Source organism: Protopterus annectens, chromosome 14.part0, assembly GCF_019279795.1.
Source record: "Protopterus annectens isolate FY-2018-M chromosome 14.part0, PAN1.0, whole genome shotgun sequence".
In the NCBI taxonomy this organism is placed as follows: Eukaryota; Metazoa; Chordata; order Ceratodontiformes; family Protopteridae; genus Protopterus; species Protopterus annectens.
Genome location: NC_056748.1, coordinates 15,470,149 through 15,496,538, shown reverse-complemented (window position 1 = coordinate 15,496,538; position 26,390 = coordinate 15,470,149). Strand labels below are relative to the sequence as shown.

At 39.3% G+C, this 26,390-nt stretch overlaps 1 protein-coding gene across 2 annotated transcripts in view; it reads right to left on the bottom strand.

Annotated features, from left to right (window-relative positions):
* The window catches only part of RBM20 (RNA binding motif protein 20), a 1,470,922-nt gene that overhangs the window by 189,340 nt on the left and 1,255,192 nt on the right, over positions 1–26,390 (bottom strand). For both annotated transcript variants that reach the window (XM_044055714.1, XM_044055715.1), the window contains exon 12: positions 20,628–21,264. In XM_044055714.1, coding sequence (XP_043911649.1) covers positions 20,628–21,264 — 637 coding nt within the window. The remainder of the gene's footprint in view (positions 1–20,627; positions 21,265–26,390) is intronic.

Sequence of the window (26,390 nt, the reverse complement as noted above, 5' to 3'; positions counted from 1 at the left end):
TTGAAATCCCCCAATATCATGGTGTTTGGTGAGACCTTCATATTCTCCAATGTTCTCAGGAATGCCGAGTGGGGGTCCTGAGACAAGGTGGGTGATCTGTAGCAGGCTACAAACTGAAAAGCAGTTTTTCCCACTGTTAGTTGCACCTGAAGGGTCTCCGATGCCTCGTGCAGTGCCACTAACCTGGAGATGGGGGTATCCTTGATGAAGATGGATACTCCCCCGCCTTTAGTATTTCGGTCCGAGTTCTGGGGCCGAAAAGTATGGTATGAGTTGAATCCTGGTAGTGCTGGGGTGCTCTTTGGAGCTTTGAACCAGGTTTCTGTTACTGCACAGATATTGATTTTCTCCATACAGAGGAGTGCCTCGAGTGCATGCATCTTGAGATTTAGACTTCTGGCGTTGAGTAGCATTACTCTTAGTTTTTTGTTTCTGGTATTGTCTATGGAGGTGGGTTTGTCTTTTGAGCCTTGCCTAAAAAAGTCACTATGGGGGTGGCAAGAGCCTTAGCCAGTATTCAAAAGCCTAAGGGTGACAGGTGCAAGCCGTCCCTTGTGAAGCAATGTGGCTTGTCGAGCATGTCATCCCAGGCTGACAGACACTGGATCCCCCTTTGAATGACACCAATGGCTTAGCCAATTGTTAAAATTGATCACTTTGTCTTCATACTGTGGCATCATTCTTGGTGAGGGCAAGATGCTTCTCAAGGTCAGGGTCATACCGGCCTGGGCTACATGATCAGAGAGCTCCTCTATGTCTCCTTTCATGTAGTCCAGGGAGGTACGTCTCAGGTCATTCACACCAACATGGACAATGACAGAGTCATATTTGTACCTGGTGTGGGGTGACCTGAGTGCTTGTGTTATGTGGCAGATCCTGGCACCCGACATTCTTATATCTTCCTCATTCCTATTTTATTTTTGTGTCTCATCTATATTATCTGCTAAAACAAGCTCTCTTTCTGTCTACCTTTGCTTCCAGTGTATAATTCTATTTAACATTACAGTTCATCCATGAATGTTCTATTTTTCACAATTTATACATTTTTTTGCTCACATTTTTTTTGCTTCATGACCTACTTCACCACAAATAAAACATTTCTTTTTGTCACAAATATTAATTAAATTTTCATTTTTACCACAAAAACATGTCTTTGGTTGACCCCAGTATGTAACCAATCCCTTATTCCCCTCCACATTAATTATACTGGGCAAATGTATTATTTTGCCATTTTGCATCTTCAATACAGCATCACATTCCCATCGCCCAATCCATAAACCTCTATTGTCATAAATCTTTGTAATGCCCATTTCATTTCTACACACAGCTTTTAAATATCCATTTAGATTATCTATTTTAACTTCAGTGTGAAATTGTATGAATATTGTTTCTTAGCTTCCCTGTTAAATGCTTGCACAACATATAAATTCCAAGGATTTTCATTCTTTCTTTTTTCATATTGTTCAAATAATTTTTCCATATACTTTGTTTCCTCGAAAAAATTATCACAAGAAGTATCTTTATTACTGTTCCTACCTCTGTGGGTTCAATACCCAGTGGTGAAATGATGCTGCCCCATAATTCATACCTATCCAGTTCCTTTTCTGTTTTGCCACTCATTCTTGCTCAATGCTTTCTTCTTCTGTTTTCTTTTCTTCTCTCCTTTCACCTTCTCTTACTGTTTGCTCATATAATTTATTTGCTTCCTTTCTTATTTCTTAAACTTCTTCTTCTTGCATTCTATCCATTATTTCACCCTACGGCACTGCCTTTTCACTCTCCGGTTCACTCTGCTCAATTAGTTCTTTCAAATAAACATCTCACAACTCCCCAGACTGGAGAGTTGTAACAACACACTCAGGTATTGTAGAATTTATTCCAAATACATTTTGTTGAAATATCTCCTCCAAATCCATAATAGCTACTTTGACTCATTCTTTTTGCTTTTTAGTCAACTCTCCTTCTCCATTCTCTTCACTCCACTTAACCTCCGACTCATTATTTAATATATTTGACCTTTCTGCTGTTCAGTTAACAGTTTCAGTCATCTCCAAAATCTGAAAAGCACTTTCTTCCGCCTCCATTTTTGATTTACAACATTTTGCTTCTCTGAGTCACCTTGTACCTGGACCAGAAGTCAGGAAGCGTAACAGTGAATAGAGACCCAATGCAGAAAGAGTAAGGGAAGTTCCCCAGTGCCATGGACAAATTTCACCTAGTAGTATAAATACCACCTTGGGCCTTTCCTGGAAAGGAAACAGGCTACTAGCCTATTGGGGCTCAAGGCTTGTACATGCTGCCTGTGCATGAATGCACATCTCACTTTGCACAGGCAGCCAGTGCTAATGCCCCAGAGTGAGAGAGAATAAGAGTATCTGCTAGGTATGCTAATGAAAACAATATTATGCTCTTTCTCCTTCACAGTCAGATCAGGGAGCAAAGGACGTGACCTTATGTGAGTCCATTTAGGAAGGCGGATTCCTAGTTTGACCTGGTTAAGCTTTTGAGTGAGGCTATGGGCATGCCTTGGGTGACTGTGCAATGCAGACACTGGTATGAAGATCTGTGGCACTGCCACCCTGAATATCTCTGTCAGAGAGAATCAGACATTATGTAAGAGTTCCCTGAATAGTATAATATTGAGCATTTCTCAATCTAAATCCTTTGGCAGATATCAGGACATACCAGATGGCCTACTGTAGAGGACTGTGTCTGTGTTGTGCCTGTTGGTTGGATATATATCATATCACTGCTGCATACTGTTAGATGATAGATACCAGTTTAGTTGTGAGGCTGTGGGCACCATGTCAGGCCTCTGCTAGCTTGTAATTACATGTGTGGATGTACCGTAGCTGTGAGGCTCTGGGCACATTTCCACACTTCTGCTATTCATGCATGCAATTTTGCACTGCTTTCTTTGTTTATCACCTCTATATGAAGGCTACTTTACCCACTTTGTCTTGCAGCACTGTCAGAGAACAAATCCAAGCCATGTTGACTGCCATGAGAGGTAGCAGACACTTTAAGCAGGAGGCAGCAGAGATTTGCAGCACAGTGGGGTAAGTATGCATATTCACTAGTCATTTCTTGCTCAGTTTCCATGTTACCTACTGAGTTGTATTTTATTAATTGCACTAATTGTATAACATCTTCACTTATGTCACCGTTCCCTTCCATTTGTGTCTCCCTGCTGCAGGCCATGGTGATACCAATAGAGTGAGGCTTATCAGCCACTGCATGCCCCTAATCACCTGTGGTTGTAGCTGTGGTGGGTGAGAGGGCTTGAAGTGCCTCTGCAGGGGTGTGAATTCTAACTTGTTCCAGGCAGGCAATCTTGCATAATTACCTTATGTGACCCAACCATCAGTGTGACAGGAGTTGTAAGAGGTGGTTGACAGTGCAGTGGCCCTCTGGATATCCACTATCATAACCCTCTTCGAGCACATTGCTTTTGACCAGTGATACCCACCACTGGGCCACTCTGAGAGGGTGTGGCCCCTGCCTCTGGTAACTCTGATCCATTTCAGCCATGTAGGTTCATAGGTTCATAGCTTTTTCTAAGCTAATGACCATAAGGGCCTTTTTTAACTCTAGCCATATACCCCAAATCTGTGACAAGTTCTGATACCCTTGATAAATGTAAGCACAGGCTTGGGAGGTGAAACATTTACAAGCAGGGCCCTGGGAGATGAAACGTTTACAGGCTGCCTGTATCCATTAGAGACAGAGATGCCAAACTAGGAATGAATTTAGTGTTCCCCATCCAATTGTCCAAGGTACACTTGAATCGGGTTAGGGAGGAACTATGCTTTACATGATCTCCCCCCAATAGCCTGTAGGAGAAAGAATACAGGGATAGGGACTTGAGGCGATCTGCACAGGTCATGTAACTTGTGCCCTGTATTCTTTTAGTGAGGAATCTCTGTGGATGTTCCAATTGTTGGATATGCCTGGTCAGGTGCATAATAAAAGGGACATTATACTCAATGATAGGTCTGTTGAATGGTGAATACAGTGGAATAATGATTTCCTTGGACCTAGATGCCATACCTTTGTTTATAAGTTGCACAACATGATTTTCTTACTACTGTAGAAATGTGATGGTCAAAGGCTAGATTACTGTCTATGTGTGTCCTCAACTCCCTGACTACTGGGTCAGCTCTTACGTGTGTGCTGTCAATATGATAGTTACCAGGGGTGGCTGATACTATTATGCATTTCTTGACATTTAGTTTCAGTCCATGTCTCTTGCACCAGTTGTTTGTCTGTGTCAGCCATTCCTGGAGAACATTTGTGTTGGGGGAATTCTATCACTGCTCCTAATTTGCAATCATCTGCAAATTTAGTCATCCATAGGCCACTGACATTGGCCTTGACTTCAGAGAAGTAAGTGCTAAAAAAGAACCGTTTTAGGATCGATCACTGAGGGACCAGTCTAACGTCTCTCTAGGTTGGTTAGTAGCCAACACCCTACCCATACTCCAACCTGTTCCCAGTCAGGTGTATCCCCATCATATTGTATCACAAGTCAAAAAATAGCCCCATGTATTGTCTTCTCCATTCTATCACCATTTGTCCATCATTTGTATCTGTCTAGCCCACATGTTCTGCTAATGTGTGGACATCCATCCACATTTACCTGCACTGTTTTATGTATGCATGTGTGCTGTTGCCACCTACCCCTCCCCACCTTTTTCCCTCCCCCATTTTTATAGCACCCTCTTTATCATCCCTTCTCTGTCTATATATATAAAATAGGGTACCTATCCATTCAAAAAATGCACCCTGTCTTTCCTCCACCTGCTTTTCTATTATGCCTCCTTTCCATGTGCACTTTGATTTGCTATGTCTTATATCCATTTTTCCTTCTTTTTTAAAGAGCCAAGTAATTGTCCAGGTGAATGGATACCAGATTATAACTGCTTACACTGTGCTGTGAATTAACACTGTGGAGTGGTTGCCAACAGCATGCTCCATCAGGAGCTGACTTGCGCACAATCTGACCATGCAGTCTGATAAGGTTTGTGGTAGTCAGCATGTGGACACTCCCTTGCCCTACATCTTACTTCTTGTTCTTCTTCACTGTGGTTTGCTTGCAGCATTTTAGCTCTGATTTCCACATCAGAGCTCAGCCAGCTGCTCAGATATGCAGGCCGTCATTATTTGGATATTCATGTGAACTTAGCATTGAAGAGGATCACCATTATGTGGTTCAAGCCTTGATCAGCTGTGCAGTGCATTTCAATAAATCTTTGCCAATAACTGTTTTTGACAAAATGTTTGTGCATCTGAACTGTACAGAGCTTCTGAAGAACATTCAGATTTTCATTTATCCTGAAGTCTGGGAAGATAATTTATATAAATGTCTTGCATTCTGCCTCTTCTATTTCCTCTTCAGCCATCTGGTAACCTTTATAGATTCTGACAGAAAAAAGTTTAAAGAAATTTTATTTACTGAAACTTCATGTGAGTGTGAATGCAGGATTTTATTCTTCACTTTATTACACGAGGTTATAATGAAAAAAAACATTGTTTCCAAACCGCTCCAGACTGCTTTGCTTCACTCTGCTCTTGAGATTAATTTCATGACATTAGTGTCTTGAACAGATAGTAAGTTAGATATGGTTAGATTTTCTTCTTTTTTTTCTTCTTCTGTCATTTTTTTACTGGCCCCGGCCCCCTGTCATCCAAGTCCACACCAAGTTTACCAGCTGATCTCCTACCCCATGAACATACTTTGGCACCACTGGGGCCATTTCTGGATACTAAAGGCATTCTGGTGGCTCACTAATCTCTGCATCCATCCATTTTTTTTCCTTATATGACCTCCCCACTCCACCCTCCCTCAAGGTGGTATGGTTACATCCGAGAGGCATGCATGCAAGGGAGATGCTGTGGAGTTTTGCCCTGCCTCTACAGCAACAAAGCCAAGTCCACCCCACCTCCACTTTTTGGGCCATGCCTCTTCCCAGTGATGTCCCTAGTCTCCACCTGGGATCATCACAGGTGACACCCATATCACCACCCTCTCACCAGATAGGTACTTAAATCCCTCCTTGTCACTCCATTAGTCACTCAAGCTACTAATCAAACCTTGGTTGCCTGGGTCATAGTCAGGGCTTTATCCCTCTACACCAGTGGAGAAGCTAAGAATATGTTTAGAGTTTCATTAATAATCCTCTGTATGAACTATTATTAATCAATTTATCTATACCATGGATTACCATTCAGAGAAGAGAAGAAAAGGTAATTCTCAGTGTTTTCACACTACAATATCTGTAAATTAGGATTTTTGGTTCAAATACAGTAATGCCAATGCTATGTAGCTATTATGTTCAGCAGCGAAATGTATAAAGAAACATGCAGTGTGAAGCAATCAGCCTACAGCTACTACAATTTTATCTAGGTTAGAAGTAAAAGAGGCATAATGTAGAGTAGATATACTGTAATGTGAAGGGAGAGTGTAACTAGAAATTTTTGGAGATGTATACCAAGTTGTACACCAGTTTCTAGAATGCAGCCATTCAACTCATTCTGGACAGTACATTTTTGAACAGTATATGAAACAAATCTGAAATGATAACTTATTATGCTTAAGAAAAAAAAAAACAGCTAACCAAGTATTTAAAAAGTAATTTAATAAAATATGTATCGTAACAGGATAATAAATAAAGAAAAATGTCAGGGATTTTTAAAAACTGAAATTCTAGTACATTTCATTCCACAAAATAAGTAAGTTAAATTTAAAAAGTGTACACTCTGGCAAAGGCCAAACTATGCCTTTACATGCATGTCCTTTTGGCTATATTGCTATAATATTTTACCAGTCAGCAAAGGCTGTGGCTTTTAAGTATTTTTTTTCCAGTCTGTTTGTTCATTAGGTGAGCCCAATGAACAAATTGTCCCTTTTCAGGGCAACAGAAGACAACCGTCTGGCTAAGTGACTTGCTCAATCACACAGTAGAAAATCTGAAGAATCAAACCCTGTACTCTGGGCATAGGAAGTCACTCTTTAACAGCTCAGAGGTTTAGTCCTCTGCACTAAATGACACACTACTGATGACAGACAAATCCTAAACTACATGTACTATGTACTGAATGTAATGTTAAGTTATTCAGTTACACAATGTGCAAAATACTCTTAAAATTTACTACTCTAACCACTAAACAATACTGCAAGCCTTCACAAATGAACAGTAAGTGCAAACAAGACAAAATGCTAAACAATGCAGACTAACTAGCGCTGAAAGACCACGGTTTGCATCCATCTCATAATGAGGCCTGCTTATCCTTCTCCCTAAACCAGATGTGATTTAATACATGCAACTTCATGTTATCCAGACTGTACAGCTTCAAAGATTGATTAGTCTTACTGGATCAGGACAGTACAAAAGGGACATGAAGTATATTAAAATACCAGATGTCATTTAAAACATTACACATTATCTTGTCATGACTGTACACAGATTAATACTGGATTTGTCTCTCTGGGTAAGCACAGGACATGAGTTATTAAGTTCCGAGCAGGTTTTAATGTGTTTATTTGTTTTGTGCTTAACTGCATGGATGTACTTACTAGTCCCATGGTGGTATCAGGCAGCACATGTTTACAAACACAGTATCAGTGTTACTGTGATTGACTCAGCCAATGTGGATTTAGCAACATGATCACATGATGACAAGCTAACCTAGCACTCTCCAAATGACATCATGTTACACGCTCATCCCCTCTCTCACCCAGCTGCTGTTGTTACAAAGTGATGTGTGGCAGTTTCATTAGATTCATATGGATGTGATATAACATAATGTGCTTCACCCGTTACAGCATAACAATACAAAAGGGCTTATACCTCGTTATTCCTCTCTTATTTTCAGTGTGACAGATGAGTATTTTCTTTTGTCATGGGAAGGGATTGCTGCCAGTTTTTCTGACATTTTGGACTGTCTAATAAAAAGCAGCTATTATCTGGCAGAGTACAACATGAAGAAACCATATTATCCGTGACAGTATGGGATTATCAGTGTGATCCCAGCAGAGGAACAACAGCATTTCCACTGGATGGAATCAGCCCATGGTCCAAGTACTTATCAGCTAACCTAAACTTATTTATTGTTCATTTCTATGTCTGCCTCTCAGTATTAGATGTCTGTATTTTTTCATGCTGTTCTTTATTAATTGATTGATTTATTTATTTAGTTTGGCTCTTTGTATGACCTCAGCTGTCCATCAGCTGCTATAGACCTTCTATTAGTCAAAATTGTCTTTAGTGTTCCTATTACTATCTCCTATGCCCTACAGCTGAGACCTCCCCTCTAGTAGGCTGTGGGCTGTGTGAAGGGAAAGTGGGTCAGAGTGGAGCAGTCCGTATACCATGTGACTTGTTTTGTGCACCCTAAATGGTTGGTGAACTAGTCCAAGGATTATTTTCAGTCAAGAACTGGCTGGGGACAAAGGTAATAACAATGTTAACAGTGTTCACTGATAAATAAATACATTGCACAGCTGACTTGTTGGCAGTGCATTAGCAAAACACTGGGGAAAATATATGTTGTATTGATTACAGTTAATGCACAGTAAGACAAATTACAGACAAAATAAATCTAGCACTTTTTATCTGTTATGTTTAAGTATATACAGATTTACAAGTATTTCTTTCTGACAAGCATTTTTTCTGAGCTGAGTATTTAGAGAAGAGCGATAACTAGCCTTTGTCTGCAGAACATTTGCAGCAGTAGACTTGTTTGAGGGGGGCCCAGAACTTTCTTTCTAAATGTAGCATAACTAATTTCTTTTTTCTATTGGTTCAGTGATGGTTCCATTTTGCTGAATGTCTTTACTGAAGCTGTTCTAGAAATTACTGTAGGAAAGTGAATCTATGGCATAAGAGTGCATTATCATTTTGGGAATGAAAGAATTAGGAGGTTGTTTTGATTTTCACTTTATTTCTAAGGGAGGGCAATGATTTTCATGTATCAGTTTAAAGGTGAAGGTGGAAAGTACTTGTGTGACCTTTGCTGTAAATGGAAGCCAGATGGCCTTTGGAAGGGATACACAACGACATCTGCAATGTGAGCAGAGGCAAATACATATATGCATATTGTTGATAGTTGTCTGAATGAGGTGTGTGTTTTAAAGAAAGAACTAAGTGCAACCATGGGAAGAGTGTATTCCAAATGAAGAAATAGTATGCATTTTTTTCTCCCCTCAGCTTAACATCAACTACCCCATCTCCTCTACTAATTCAACAGGTCTACTTGACCTGCCTTAGCCACCCCTGGTCTCAACCTGATGCACATCTGGGGCCAGTGATGAGACTGAGGATGCTGGTGCAGCATCATACCCCTGTCAGGGAGTGTGCCATAACTCCCCCACCTCAATGCTGGTGCAGCATTATATGGCTGCCAGACAGTGTGCCGTAACTCCCCACCCCAATGCTGATGCAGCATCATACCACTGCCAGAGAGTGTGCCATAACTCCCCACCCCAATGCTGGTGCAGCATCATACCACTGCCAGGGAATGTGCCATAACTCCCCACTCCGATGCTGGTGCAGCATCATACCACTGCCAGGGAATGTGCCATAAATCCCCACTCCGATGCTGGTGCAGCATCATACCACTGCCAGGGAGTGTGCCATAACTCCCCCACCATGATGCTGGTGCAGCATCATACCACTGCCAGGGAGTGTGCCATAACTCCCCACCCCATTGCTGGTGCAGTATTATACAACTGCCAGGGAATATGCCATAACTCCCCCACCTCGATGCTGGTGCAGCATCATACAACTGCCAAGGAGTGTGCCATAACTCCCCACCCTGATGCTGGTGCAGCATCATACCACTGCCAGGGAATTTCTTGTTTGTGGGGGGTTAGTCAGGTAGTTGGCAGTGGCAAAGAATGCTATAAGCTGGGCATTGACCTTCCTGACTGCTGTCTCTGTATGTATTTGAAAGGACAGGGTAGGATGCATGGTGATGTCTAGGTACCTATACTGTGCCACTTGCACTATATATTTCTAAAATGGTTACTTTTAAAGGTGGAAATTATTGTTACTTTTTGGTGCCAGATAGCATTGGGAACATTTTGTAGTTATTAAATGACTGTTTCTAAGGAACCTTTGGAAAACTGTGATAAAATCATTTTGGAGTTCATTTCAAATATGTCCAAGGATGGCCCTAATCTTTGTAGCATTATATCATCTGTACAGATTGCGATATTTAATGTGGTTATGTCATTTCTACACAGTGAGAATAAATCAGTTGTAATACAGAACCCTGTGGTATTTCAAGTGAGAAGGTTATCTCCACTGTCGCTGAAATGTTGCTTGGGCCCAGGTAGGTAATGAATTACCGAAGAGTGTTGCTGCTAAAGCCTTGTCATTTATGTTCATTTAGAAGTGTTTGGGGGTTCACACTTTCAAAAAACAGGGAAGGTGTCTGAATACATTACCACTATGATAGAAGACCGGGCATGGGGATTATTAGTGTTAAATCAAGAGAAAACCATGCAAACCTGGAGTGATAAATCACGTAGAATTAGAGAAAGGGCACATTGTTCAGTAATGAACATAACAAACTTTACTAATGAAGTTAGTTTATCTTGCACGCCTTCTTGAGCATAATCCCTAAACAACTTCACTTCCCCTCTTTCTCGTGCACATCCAATGTCATGTGCTCTTTTGAACATCTACTTTGTCTTCTGCTTCACCACTGTTTCCACAGGCAATGAGTTTCATATCTCCACAACCCCCATGTCGTCCTTAAACTTGTTTTTTCTCAACTTGTTCATGCATTCCTGCTATGCCCTGTATTCCTTTCTTCAAAAAGCTTCATTCCCTGCTCACTGCTAAAAACCCCTTCAGTTCATATCACCTTGCTACAGTCTGTCTTGTACACTGAAGACATATGTGATGCCTTGAGCTCTTTCCTTGTAACCTAGGTCATTCCAGTCCTCCCTACCTTACTGACCATGCAGTTCTTTGCTTTGGCCAAAACTGATGCTATTCTCGACATAAGAATCTTCATATCTCAACTCAGGATTTCAATGAGACCTCTCCAATGTTCTATAAGGGGGAATACAACCTCAGGAACACTCAAAGCTACCATTCTAATGATATAACACTCAGTATTTTTGATTGGTTTGATTCTCAGCTGGGGTGCCTTCTGTGCGGAATCTGCATGTCCTCCCTGTGTTTGAGTAGGTTTCCTCTGGGTACTCCAGTTTCCTGCCACATTCCAAAGACATGTGTGCTAAACTGGCCATAGGTGTGAGTGCATGGTGTGGAAGCACTACCTACTTTTGAAGTGACACCCTCACCCCATGTGCAAAAATGGGAAAAAGGGGGTTTGGATGGATGGATGGATGATTATAACACCAAAATCTCTCTTTCTCTGTCTCTGTATTTCTCAGGCTTTTCTAATTCTGATTATCTTTTCCTCAGGTATATACAATCCCTGAATTTTTTCTACCTCATAAAAAGCACACCATATCACTTGTTTGCTTTGAAACTGAGCTATTTGCCTGCCCTTGCTTCTAGTTTATAAGCTTCACCTACAGACTGATACCACATTCTCTGTCCACTGCACTGGTCATATTATAGTCAATTAAAAGACTTACTAGATTCACCAAGCCCCACATTATGTTATCCAAAACCTTCACAAAGGAAATGGGCTCAAAGCTGACCACGCACCCCTCTCGGCTATTGTCACCAGCTTAGTTACCCTAGTCTGTGTCCTAGCCTTCAGTCAGATTCTTTAATCATTAGCAGTTCCTCTACTCCTTTTGCTTTTCCTGCTGACTTCCTGTACCTGATGCTAGTTGTTGTCACCAAAGTGAAAAAGAATACATTTTTCCTGAAAAGGTCACATAATACAACATTATTAAAACTACCTTCATTAATCTTGACAATCCCAGCAAATCCAATACAGCTTCTGCATAGCAGCAAAGTTTTCAAAGACCTATGCAGGTCTCCTTTTCGCGCAATTAACAGAGATCTTTTTATACTGGGCCTGAAGAAAAAGGGCTATGAGAACATTTCATATTTGCAGCTAAATAGTGTGCCATATTTACATCAGTTTCCTTCCGGCATACAGAGTAGATTAGCATTTTGTGGTGTAATCTCTGCATTTTTTTACTCAACACTGAACATTCTGATCATCAGCTGTTATCTACTATTGTCATAATGTAGTTTCCCCAAGTTTATGCTTATCAAAACTGCATCTCTGGGAACTATGTTTTTGTTCCATTCCCCTTCAGAGTTGGTTATATAGGTAAGAGGTGTTTGGGGGTGAAGTTTCCCTTACAAGTTCAGAGGGTTTTGCAACAAGGGATTAAAACTACTTTCCAGTAATGGCAAATTTGTGAAAGTGAACTTCAGGAGAAATGTGTTACAGTAAATAAAAAGACTGTAGAAAATGAATAATAAGAGGGGATGTTGAGCAAGTGTATACAAGAGAAGAGTGACAGAATGCAGCTGGTAAACAAAGGGTGCAGACAAATAGTTGTAAAATAACTAAGGTGTAAAAGGAAGTTGGCTACACTGAAACATCTAGATATGCATTGTTTTTACCCCTACCTATGTGGTCCAGACTGTGGCTAAAAAGGGTCCTTGAGCTGGTAAACAAATAATAAATATGTAATATAAATTAATATATACACTGATAGTGACTCAGAATCATTGGGATATAACAAAGACTGTGAAAGAGATTATTTAATCTATTTGGAGTTATACATTGTTATTAAAGATGGCCATAGAATTATACAGGTCACCCCAGAGGCGGGAGAGGTGAAATTCTGAATTTGTACTTTGTGGAGTGGCTTAGCCCTTCTAGGGTGAACCTATTTGCTAAGGAGAGCAGTGTAGGCAGGCTCCAATGTATATAGATGAGTATGCACCGAACATACCTGGTCTTATATTCTTAAAGCATAGAAAACAAATGAATAGCTGAGTACAATAAAACAAAAGAACAGCTGAATTCACACAGCTACATTTGTTGTCAATGGTTTCTGGTGAAAAAAATGGATTACTCTTTCCTTAAAGAGGTTTAAGATGTAAGATCCCTAGGGGAATGTGAAGGGGCAGATGCATGTTTTTCTACTCAGGTTTCTGATTCATTTGTAGCTTTCAAAAGTCTTTTTTGACACATTCACACAGGATTGTGTTCCTGGGGTGTCAGCTATACATCTCAGTTCAAATAGCTTTTTTTCCACAGGAAAAAATAGATCTATATTTATATCTGTTCCAAGAGTTTTCCATTCCACCTTCTGTCTCAGTGAAGAAATACCTTAGGATGATTCTGGGTCTAATGGCATCCATGATTCCCATGTTACCGCTGCAAGACTCCACATGAGAAAGGTGCAATGGTATCCAAAGTCTCTTTGGACCTAGCATCAACGCTGAGTGTCTCTTCAAATTCCATTTCTGGGATTTGTGAAAAGAAAAATCACTTGGTGGAGATATTACATATTCCTGAACCCAGGGCCTACCTTTCTCCTTTGCTGCTCCAAAGCAGTCCGTCACTACAGACTCCTCAGGCTTTGTCTGGGCAGTGGTGTCAAGGGAAGAAGTACAGTTTTTTGGGACAAAAAGGACAGACCAAAGCTTTTAAACATAAAAGAGGTGCTAGCACTTGCAAAGACTCTCAATTTTCTGAATCACCTGTGGTCCTAAGGACCTCTTTAAGTAATTTCAGACAATACCACAGTGATATGATAGATAAACAGGCAAAGGGGAACCAGATCTTACCTCCTTTGCAGACTAGCCATGTTAGCATAGGACATGGTTTCACAGCATGGTCTCACTGTACAGGCATCTTACATTCTGCCAGAATAAAAGTGTGTGGCACTCAAGCTGAGCCAGACAAAGGCAGACCCTCGTGAATGGAAACCAGATCAGGGGGTCTTGCAAGATTTGATCCATCTGTGAGGAATTCCTTAGGTAGACTTTTTTGCCTCCTGTCTGAACCATCAACTGTCAAAATGCTATTCCAGGACTCCATACAAGAAAGCCTAGATGACAGATGCCTTTTCTTTTCCTTGGATAGAAACATTCATGCATGCTTTTCCAACCTTTCCATTGATATCCATGGTATTTCTGATGATTAAGAAGGAATCCACAAAGATTCTTGTGGTGACTCCCTTCTGACACAGGCATCAGTGATTCTCCATTCTTTGGGAACTGGCTAGGGGCATTTATCACAAACTTGCTCACAGACTGGATTTTACATATACAAGAACAGGGGTGTTTGACACATTCCAAATCCAAAAAAGTACATCTGGCTGTCTGGATGATAGGGTCTTAATACCTTTTAGGCACTGGTTTGCTGAAGACATGCAGTGGGTACTAATTGAAGCAAGAAAGCCTGCTACTAGAAAATCATATATAAGCAAATGGAAAAGGCTTTCTAGTTTGTGCTAACAAAATAACTAGCATGCTGGGTCTCAGTGAAAAAGGGCTTTCACCCAGTCAGACTTCCCCAGTCAATAATGCCAACTAAATAAATACATTAACAGTGCAGTGGTGCAATGGTAGCATTGTTGCCTCACAGCAAGAGGTTCTTCAGTTTGATTCTCAGCTGGGGTGCCCTCTGTGTGGAGTCTGTATGTCCTCCCTGCATTCGTGTGAGTTTCCTTCGGGTACTTCGGTTTCCTCCCACGTCACAAAGACATGCATCTGGAGTGTTTCTCCCCGTGCCTCCGCTGAAAATTGACTTCATTCCAAGTCAGACTTTCCCAGTAAACAAATGTTTAATTAATTAATTAATTAATTAATTAATTAATTAATTAATTAATTAACTGAAGGAATAAATCAATGGCTTTGGCTATTTCCTTCAACCAAATCTGTAGTATGTTCTTTAGATTAATATAAGCTTAACAGGGCACAGGGTTTGCTCTTGCCCATTGATAATCAGTTTTGGCTGACATACTACAAATACCAGATGCGGGCTTGCAGAACAATTCCCTCTCATAATTATTAGAAGAATCTCATAGATCTTATCACAGCTTTGTAGCACACAGGGTTAAAACCCTGGCTATGACTCAGATGACTTGAGCTTGATTAGTGGCTTGGGCTTGGGAAAGATGGATAAGGGAGAGTAGACGTGAGTGGGGCAAGGCCTGATGGTCCAGTGGCTATTTTCCTGCAAACAAATGGTGGCTTGCAACCACAGGGATAACAGCAGATGTGGGCTTGTTTTACCAAACTGGTGAGGATACGGGTGGGAACATTTGTATGCAGGGGAAGGGCACAACAAGCCCTCATTATGCTGTGGAATCCTGGGTCAGACACAAATGGGTGGAGTTAGGCCCTAAGAATAGTACTTCCAATGGCTGCGTGAATGATGGCTTCCACAATCACCTCTTGTCCTACAGGAAATGTTTGAACTGACAATCTGTGAAGGGGTGATGGTCAGCAAGTACAGGAAGTTACAAAAAACACGCAAAAAGAATCTTCTAGATTTTTCTGTTATACATAATACTACTTTGTTTTCCAGTGTGAGCTATCTTCTATATGATTTTTTCCTTTCTACACTAAGTATGCTGTCATCTGTAATTCTGAACTCTCAGTTTCTGCCACTGTGTACTGGCTACTCAACTACTAATAATGGCATATATGCTGTTTGGCACAAGCTATAAAATCCAATGTGTTGCTCAGCATTAATTTATATTTTCAAGAACAAGAAGCTGATGCTGTCAGATAAACTTGGCATCCTTTACAATAATGGAACCATCTTCTCTTTAATAGGATCTGCTTGCCATAAACAGCCCTTGCCATTAACTAGTAAATGGCTTTAGCCACTGTACTATGTATCTTGAAACTCAACAACATAGCCGTATCATGTCACATTTCTAGTAGCTCTCTTTTCAGGAATACTTCTTGGCTTTCTTTATGACACATTCTTTTTTCTCATGTCTGCTTTTGCCACATTTGCCACTGTTCAGTAGAAAACATTTGTTCACTGTCTTTCTTTGTTAGGTATTCTCTCTATTCCTCATCTCCACTGTTTTAGTCTGCATGTTGCATTTGACTCATTTCCTTTCTGTCCTTTATTCTTTCCCTGCTCCTGGTCTGACTTTTATGTAGCACTGTACTATACTGTCACACTTCTTTGTGTGAGTGACCCCTAACTTCACATCTTGTCTGCCATTTTAATCTCTACTCCTCCCAGCCTTATGTCTATTACATGCTCAGTTCCACATTGAACACACCCACTTTTTCATAATGCAAGCTGCTGTCCCTGGTATTATCTCAGGTTCAGTAGCAAAACTGCTGCTGAGACAATATAGTATGCTCAGTGCAGATTGTCAAAGGTTCAATGCTGCTGACAGATTAGTGCACCCTCCTGATGACCATTGTGAAAGGTTACTTAAGTCCACTTACCTAAGGTGCAGTGATGCCACACTTGACTTCAGTTCATCTCCCACCTTTTTACAAATTGCCCTCAAAGAAATTCAAATCCATCTAGAACAAATCATAAGTACCCCCTTCCAGCACACATAATTTAGTGCCCCCATTGCAGAGATGTCATGGTTATCCCCTGCACCATATCTGCACTTTATACCTCACATCTAAACTTGTGCCTAACAGATGTAAAACTGCATTAAGGAGAGTACTCTCCAAATAACCAAACTCCTGTAAATCCTCCCATTTCCATACAAACTTTAGTTTCCCAGCCATGGGAAAAATACTACAAAAAATTAGTATACAACCAATTCATTTCCAACTAACATTACCTACTTTCAAACAGCATGGATTTGGGGCTAGAATAAACTCAATGGAGACTCACAGATGAACTTCTACTAACAATGGACAAATAGCACCACACTGATGTTCTGTTTCTCAATCTTACATGCACTTTCAATCTTGTAGACCACTCTATACTACTGTTTCCCCTAACTCAAAGACGTGTCAGCCCAGAAGGTACTTGCTGGTTCAAAGACTTCCTGTTCCTGAGATCATTTAAAGTTAAACATAACTCAGACACTTCTGCTTAGGCTCCAATCCAAGCAGGAGTCCCAAAAGACTCCATTTCGGTATAACATCTTTTCCATTTATTAACAAACTTCTCTTTGATCACCACACCCTGCCATTAATACTATATGCAGATGGCACTGTCAACTTTAGATCCAGCACCAACTCCAAGGCAACATTTCAACACTCAGCACCTGGCTCTCTAAAAGTAGATAGGACCTTAATACACATAGATCCAAATCAGTGATTTTTGGCACCAACCAAAAATTATCCAAAAATTCAAAGACCTTCAAAATAAAAGAGCAGAAAGCTTTCCCATCAGAACCACTTCTCCTTCAAATACTTAGGAATATGGCTAGACTAAACATTGCATTTTTAACAGCACATCAAAAAAGTCCACATTCTTGTCTTATCCTAAAAGACCAAAAGACCCACCATTGGCAAAAAAAAAAGCAGTATTTGTCCAAATTGAATATCTTTTCCATTAACAGTCAGTGCCTTCAAAAAAAGACTCCATAACCATACAAACACTTTACAACAAAATATGTCAACCCATTGCAAACTCCCCCAAATAAGAGCATCTCTTTACTGCACTGAAAAAAAGCTAAATGGATGCTCATAAAATAAAGAGCTGATTTCTTACTATGATCACTAATTTTTAATCCTCTACAGGTAGACTCTTTCCTACACCTATACTTCTTTCCTCAAAAGTGATTACTGTAATGATGTTCTACAGCCTTAGAAGCCAGTTCTTCTCATGGCTAATACTCCAACTACCTAAAGCCAAACTGCACTCCACCAAGCACATCTTCTCCTGCTTCTCCCTTCTAGCCCCCAAACTATGCCATGAACGCTACAACAAACTAAAGGCTATTCCTTCATACTCCAATTTCAGACCAAAGCTCAAAGCTTACTTGATGAAACAGAGCAAGTGCCAATGTCCCATCTATGGTCATATAACCTAAAACACTTTTCACATAATCTGTACTCATCCCAGAACTTCTTTCTTTTCCTGTAGGTATCTAATCTGTTACATACATATAGCACATAATCAGTCCTCTTCTCCTATATCCTACTACAGACTCCTTTACTTCCACCCCTTCCCCTCTCCTCCATTTTTAAAAATGTATATATTTTAATACATTTACTACTTTTTATACTGATAAATGTGTTTTGCACTTAAAATATTCTATGTTATTGATAGCATCACTTGTCTTCAATACTTTGTAGATGTTGTAGTCTTTAACAGGTGTTGTTTTTCCGCATCATGGGCTGGATTTTAAATTGCTGATCACTGTCCTACCCTGACAAACAAACTTAAAAGCAGCAACAATAAATAAATAAATAAAATAGTGGAACAGTGTAAGTGTCAGTGATGCAACAGGTAGCACACTCACCTTTGGTGCAGAAGGCTATGGATTCTATTCTCACACCAGGTAGATTGATTGCTGACACTGCAGTGCAGCATAAATGGAGTTTTGCACTCCCAAGTGTGCCATCCTTCAGATGAGACATTAATCTGCTTCCCCATCTGCCTCAGTTGATGGTTGCTCAGGTGGATATAAAAGATCTCATGGCACCTATCGAAAAGAATAGGAGAAGGTCACTACTGCCCTGGCCAAATTTCCCCTAGTGGTATAAATACCACTTCTGGTCTCCCCTGAAAAGAGGCAACTAGCCTAGTAGGACTAACCCAGCCAGCAAAGGAAAATAAATAAAATAAAAATAAAACAGTGGTTGGTGTTACTGCCTCGCACTAAATGGATCTCTTAAGTTCCCTGTTCAGCTGCCACCTGTGTGGAGTATGCATGTCCTCCCTGTGTCTACAAGGGCTTTTGCTGGGTGCTTAATTTTTTTTTCTTATCCAACAGACATACCACAGGTTAAATGCAATCCTCCAAAATGCCAATAGGTATGTGTCCCACATACCACTAAGTATATGTGGTTTTTTGGTAGACCAGTGTCATATTCAACATTAGTTTCTCTGCCTTGTATCTAAGACAGAGAGTGCTAGATGGTCTCTGGCTCTCTGAAGACCATGCATCAGACAAGGGAGTATCAGAGAATGGGTTCCATTCAATTACTTCAACTATCAGGTGGTCAAATGGTGCAAAGACTGGCAAAAAAGTTTGAATATGCACTTATCGCATTTTGCTGGTCTATGCACATTCAACTTCTCTGTACAGCAGACATTGAGAATTTGCCCTACGTACTATGTTGTGCAATCTCAAAGTTGGCATATATACATATTGCAGGTGGTGGTAAGAGAGAAAATGGGCCTTTCCCCTGCAAAAAATAATTAAATATATATATATATATATATATATATATATATATATATATATATATATATATAGGTTCCCTATTAGAAGACCGAAGACGCATTCGTTCAAATGCTTCTTGGTCGAACTCAAAAGCCAGAGGCTTTTAAGCAAATTCTTTCCCTGGGAAAGAATTCGCTTGGCTGCTTCTTGCTGTTTTCGGCACTGTAGTGCGGTCTCGGAGTTGGTATATTTAAGGAGGGGGGGTGTGGGGGTGAAGCCCCCCACTTAATGTAATATTTAAAGTATGTTTTTTTTTTTGTTGTTGTTGGAACAGCGATTTTTTTCCCTAGTAAAAATCGCTGTTCTGACAATTTGAAATTGTAAACTTTTGCTTACATAGGGCCGATTAATCACCGTTCACTTTTTTAAGTGCTCGGTGATGTAATATAGACCCTATATATATATATATATATATATATATATATATATATATATATGTGTGTGTATATATATATATATATATATATATATATATATATATATATATATATATATATATATATATATATATATATATATATATATATATAGGGATCACCAAAATTTTACTTTACCAAAACCAGACATCAATGAACTGTCACATTCCTGAAGTTTACATCAACAAAAAACAGCTGTTACAAAAAAAAAAAAACTTTCTTACATTTTTGCAGGGGGGCAAGCACCCCTGCACCCCACACCCCCTGCCTATTATATATGCCAACTCCAAGATCACACTACAGTGCAGAAAAGGGTACATTTCCTGATCCTCACTGTACCATGATCTCCATTCAGAGTCCGAGCACTGTGAGACACAAGTTGCTCCACTGTCTTAAAAGTATTTTTTAATTAAAACGAATACATGCATTTCAGTTAAGTATGACTTGCAACAAATGATTATTTTTAGTTAATCTGTGCAGCAAAATCTGTGAGTTTAGTTAAGTTTTTGTCTGTGTGATTTCTACTGTGTATACTGCATCATAAAGACTATTGGTTCACATGGGATTGTAAATAATTACTTTTTCTGTTATTCATAGTTTTAGTGTCACCAGATTCAGTGATGTCTCTTTCATTAAATATTCATAACCCATCCAGAGATTGTGCAACTTCAGATAGGTTATATTAAATAAGGTATGTAAGAGGTGAACCCCACTCACACACACATACACACATGGGGATGTACAGACTGGCCCTTGCAACACCTTGGGCTTTAAATTAAATTTTAGTTTTGACAAAATAGGACTTTTGATAAATCAGGTAACAGTGAAAGTGCCATACACCTATTTTCATTTATTTTCAGTTACATTATTATATCACAACAACAATATGAAAATAATAACGAATACATGGAAAATACCTTTTGTTGCAGCATCATGGTGTTCTTTGCATTTATCTGAGCTTTCTTCATTTGTATTGTTTATATGAATACCCATTTGGTTACTTCCACCATTTTCTTGTCCATAAATCTCCTTACCATTCAAGAAATAATTCCTGACCAAGTCATTTTCTCCTAATTTAGAATCCCTGATGAATGCTTGTATGTTTGTGGTTTCTGTTGTGACTGGTGTGCATGTGCTCTGAGGACTGTCAGCATGTTCGCACTTCGGTAATTCATGTTGCATGACCTCAGTGTTTTGGCCAGACTCTTCTTTGTCAGTTTTATCTTCAGTGCATACGGCAGACAAAAGTATTTTGTGGCCTAGTTCAAGGTCAGTCTCTGTCAGATTATTCTGCATGCTGCTGCAGTCATCATTGCTTTGTACATTGCATATATTCTCTGAATGTACTGTGGATCCAATGCCAGGGAGCAGTTCTGAATTGTTTGACCCTTTTTCATCAGTTTGGGTACACTCTGCTTCTTCAAGTTCTGCTATATCAGGTTCGATGACATTATCTTCCTCGTCTCCCACTTCATCAACTGTCACAAGCTCCTCAATACTACATGGGTACCAAGTTTCTTCATCAGATTCACTTTCATTACTCACAATCTCCTCCTAGTGAAGAAAGCAATTTTTATCATATTACATGAGACTATGTTTATATTTATTATATGTATGCAGCTTCTAAACTTGGTGCAATAAAGCATTTTAAATACAAAGTTCAACACACACACACACACACACACACACACACACACACACACACACACACATGCACAAACATACACACACAGACACACAGACACACACACACACACACACACACACACACACACACACACACATATGCGTGCACAAACATACACACACAAACACACAGACATGCATATGCACACACATAAACACACTCACCATTAATGGCAATGGAAAGCACATACATGAATACACATATTGTTTATAAAACTGAATTAATTACTAGTTCGCTCCAGATTTCAAAATGCAGACAGGTTCAGACCAGGTGAGCTCTTTAATTTGTCTAAGGGTATATACAATTTTATAATTTACTGTTCTAAACTCTTTACGTTCTTTACCTGGTACCTAGTCTCCCTCCCTCTTCAATAGCTCATCAAACCATCTCTAAAAATTCCTTGACACTCTTACTTGCGTGCCTCCTGAATTCTCTTCATTCAACTTCAGAATATTAAAAGAGATGTATGAAAAACTTGGGAGAGCCTTAGATAAGCAGCATGCACAGTATCATTTAATGATGTGGAACCTGCCCATGACGTGGATAAGACTAAGGAATCTGGGGACTCAGACAACGATAGAATGATACGCATGGAGCTCAGTGTCATTGCTTCAGTGTCTAGAGTGATTTATTTAGAAAAATGCATGGCTATATTAATATGATAATCCGCTTACATCAAGGGGCAATCAAGATCCGGAAATTAAAAACAATAAATAAACAGCTCTAAATGTTTCATTACTAAGTATTCATACAAATAAAATATTCTTGGGAACTTCTCGCCTTTCTTATCAAAACATGGCTATTTAATTGGGCTACATAGGTTTGGTCACAAGTTCATTTTGTTGAAGCAAAAATTTTTGAAGAAAAAAAAACTGGTGGTGAATTATATCGAATTATGCTACGGTCAGTTGGTGGCATGTTTACTGCAACATAATTTTGATTATATCCATTTCTTTGTGATTGTTCTCCTGAGGAATTTGTATATTTAAGTTATGGGAGAGTGGCAGGCAGAGTCCTGATGTCAAAGGGCACATATGTGTATGTGTGTGTGTGTGTGTGGGGCCCTAACATAAAATTAGTTTTTAAGGTACTTGTTTAGGTGAAGTGAATTTACAGGATGGAGTGAGTTTGGGATTACTTTTGAAGATGTGTTTATGTGTACTACATGACTGCAAATGCAATTTATTTTGTTACATTTGGGATCTTTCCCTTCTGATGTTTGTTTTTAGCAATGATAGTAGTGAAATATGAAATTGGTTAATATATTGTTCCTGCATTAATTTCATCTATGATTTTTGGTAACATACTGTTTAATTGCATGTGTACCAATAGTGAGGACAATATAACAGTATTAAAATGAGAACAACAAGAAATGGATTTGAGCAGAAAAGGGGCTTTTTTTGTGGAATGACAATGTTTTGATATTGTATCAGTTACAAAAACATGGCATAAAGAAAACTGTGGCTTGGATGTGGATGTACTGGTGAGCCCAATTTACTAGGGAGGTAGGGAGAATAAACCAAGAGGTGATATAACCATTTCATACCTCTCAACCTCTAAGCACAATAATTTTGGGAAAAGCAAAAATAATTGGGGGACAAAGGCCCAAAATCAAGGGCAGATTTCAAGCATTGCTCTTATACTGGAAAGTTGTTAGAATAACTAGTTTTACATTAGCATACATTTTCAGAGAGATACGAATTCTGTCAAATATATGCCATTATTTAATTAATTAAATTCTCAGTGATTTGCCAGAAAACCACAAATTTTATGAGGAAGAGACCAAAAATACAAATCAAGTCGCAATAGAAGCTGGAAATGGTATTTCAGTCTACATAGGTGTTATATGCATATATATATATATATATATATATATATATATATATATATATATATATATATATACATACATACACACACACACACACACACACACACACACACATTTTTATACATATAATATATATATATATATATATATATATATATATATATATATATATATATATATTTATAGACTACTGACTGTAGAGTGTAACGGGACATTAATGCGCATAGCAGGAGGTGAGTGACATCACTATTGTACAGTCCTGGAGTTAGTATATTTAAAGTTGCATGCAGACGGAGATACAGCACATGGTGATATAAGCAGCTGCCTAGGGCCCCATGCTACCTGGGGGGCCCAGACCAGCTAAAAATTAAATTTAAAAATTTACTCAGAATACTCAGTCACAAAATGAATAAACATATAGTCTACACTGCCGTCACAAGATACCAGAACAATTATTTCCCACAGACCTCAGGATGCACACAATGTACATCTGCATCACATCATATTTTAGGAAATGAGTGGGAAGATTTGATTATAGCAGTAGATTTTGCTAAACTAGCATTTAGAGCAGCAGAAAGATGATTTGATTGACAAAAGCACCACAGTCGTATGGAAAAAGTAGATATATGCGCATGTGTTTGTAATGCCCCTAAGTAACTTTGCTTGGAGTCAAACCCTAAATCTTAACTACTGGGAGGCAAGGACTTTAACCCTCTATGACAACTGCCAGACCTCCTCTGATATAACTAGATAGATAGATAGATAGATAGATAGATAGATAGATAGATAGATAGATAGACTGACAGATATTTTTTAAATTGCTAAGACTGCAGTCTGCCATTTCTAGAGTTTTATTGTTTGGTGGTTCATGGTTAATGCTTGTGATGCAACAGGTTCAACAGCTGCCTTTGCTGCAAAAGGTTGAGGGTTCTATTCCTACATTTGGTAGATCAGTTGCTGACACTGCAGTGCAACATATGTGGGGTGCTGCACTCCTGAGTGTTATCCTTTGGGTGAGATGTTAAGCTGAGGTCCCTTTGGCTTGAGTTGGTACCTCTGAAAAAGAGTAGAGGAAGATCTCTGATGCTTTTAGCCAAATTTCCCCTAGTAGTATAACTACCACCTTGGATCTCCCCCATGAAAAGAGGCCACTAGCTTGGTTAGCAAAAGATAAATACATGCAAGTGCAAAACTTGTCAGTTCTGATAATTTTTAAGTGTTTTAGAGTAGTCTGCTTTTATCTGTTTTTACTTTTACAGAATGTCTCTGATTTTGCCTTATATTTCTGCCCTGTTCTTGAGCAAGTCACTTAAACAGACAGTACTTTGGAACAACTGGAAATTTGGGCTAGGCATCTCAGTGGTCACCTGGACTGCAAGCTTAATAAGGATCTTTGAACTAGTGTTCTTACATTGTAAAGGAAGGAAGTTCATTGTAGTAAGTAGGAACATCATCATTATATGAGCCATGTTGTTTGGATGTGAACCTTGGCTTCCTTGTTTTGTTGAATGTTGACAGTGTGCTTGTTATTTAGGTGTGAGTAAATCAGACAGCATGAATTGTATTAGTTTAGTGTTCATATTTTAACTACAAATACATGTGTAATTTAGCTTGTTTTTTGCAGATACACACATATGTAATGCAGTGTGTTTGGGCTACAATAGCTTGTCTAGCACTTAATGCAGATGAGTAAGACTGAGATCTTAAAGAGCTGGTTTTCTGTAGTACATGGTTTGATTCCCCTCAACATTCGTCTTCTCTGTCACTCTGCCAAGTTACTTCTTCATCAGACGGTAGTCCTGAGTTCTTCCTGAAAAGGAACACTTGTGTCCATTGCGGTGCCCCAAGTTGTTAGCAAATGCATTATACTTTTGTCATTTGAATTCCTGTAACCCTCAAACAGACATTAATTAGTGCTTCAGTGTATGCTGTTTGAGTATGAATAGCAGCACGTCTCATGTAGTTTAATGGATTGCCAGATGCATTTTCAGTAAATATGAGTTTCATGGGAAAATAAGTTTACGGTTTCTCATGTTATGCCTATCTTCAATGTGAGCGTTTTGTTTTATATAGAAATAGCTGTCATTTTAAATAAGTAAAGAAGGAAATAGTATGCACACTGACAGGTTTCAACAGTGTTTCTGATAACTAGGGATAGACAGACAAGCAATGGGATACTGGTATGGCATTACCATGCATTGGGCTCCATTTGTCCACAATGTAACCCTGTTGACTCATGAAGTGTATGCTGCAACAATAAAGCAATATTAGCCATTCGTGCTGGTCAGACCTGTACTGAGTGATGTCAGATGGGATAGCTATTCCTGATGACAGAGAGGTCAAAATTGGGATGTAGGCGTAATGAAAGCATGTAAACCTCCTCCCAAAAATATTATGCTGTATGCCATAATATTTCTGATTCTTTGTATGACATGTGGGCTACTCAATAAAAGCAGCTGCAGAATGTATAATGTATTTAATTGTTTTGCTTTATTCTTTGCACTGAAGAATAGACCTGGATTGTGGGATACAGAGAAATTGGTTGAAATGTTGGGACCCGCTAAAGTGAGTCCCGAAATACAGAGACTGACTAACTAAAAGAATGGACTTACATATACTAAACCTGAGACGGCACTTCAAGAAATATTCCCTTTTCTCCAAGGTATGGTGATCTCAGAGTTGTTATATATAAGTTTGGGTGAGAGGGTACAGGGGGCCTTGCCCCTCGTTCAAAATGAAGCTTTAAGGAGAAGAGCGATCTTCAAGATTCACTCTTCCCCTCTATTTTCAGTCTTTTCTTTTCAGCAGGTTGGCACTTGGCATTTTTAAAACATTCAGGAGGGTGAATCAAAGAATACATGCATTTATGCATGACCCTAAAATGTGTGCAGTTAGGCACATGGTTTAAAAACAAGCTGGTGCCCAAGGTACACTTAATCCACCACTGGCCAAATGGACTGTCGATGAATGTGAGTTTCAAGGGAAGATACATTTGCTGTTGCTCATGCGATGTCTTTTTCTAATGTGTGACTGTTTCACTTTGTTAAAGAAGGGCCATCAGTGTCTGCTATAAAATTTGAAATAAAAGTTTTAAATTAAATCCAAATGTTTGTAATCACTGCAAAAGTAAAGAAGAAAATAGTCTGCTTAAACAGTATTTAC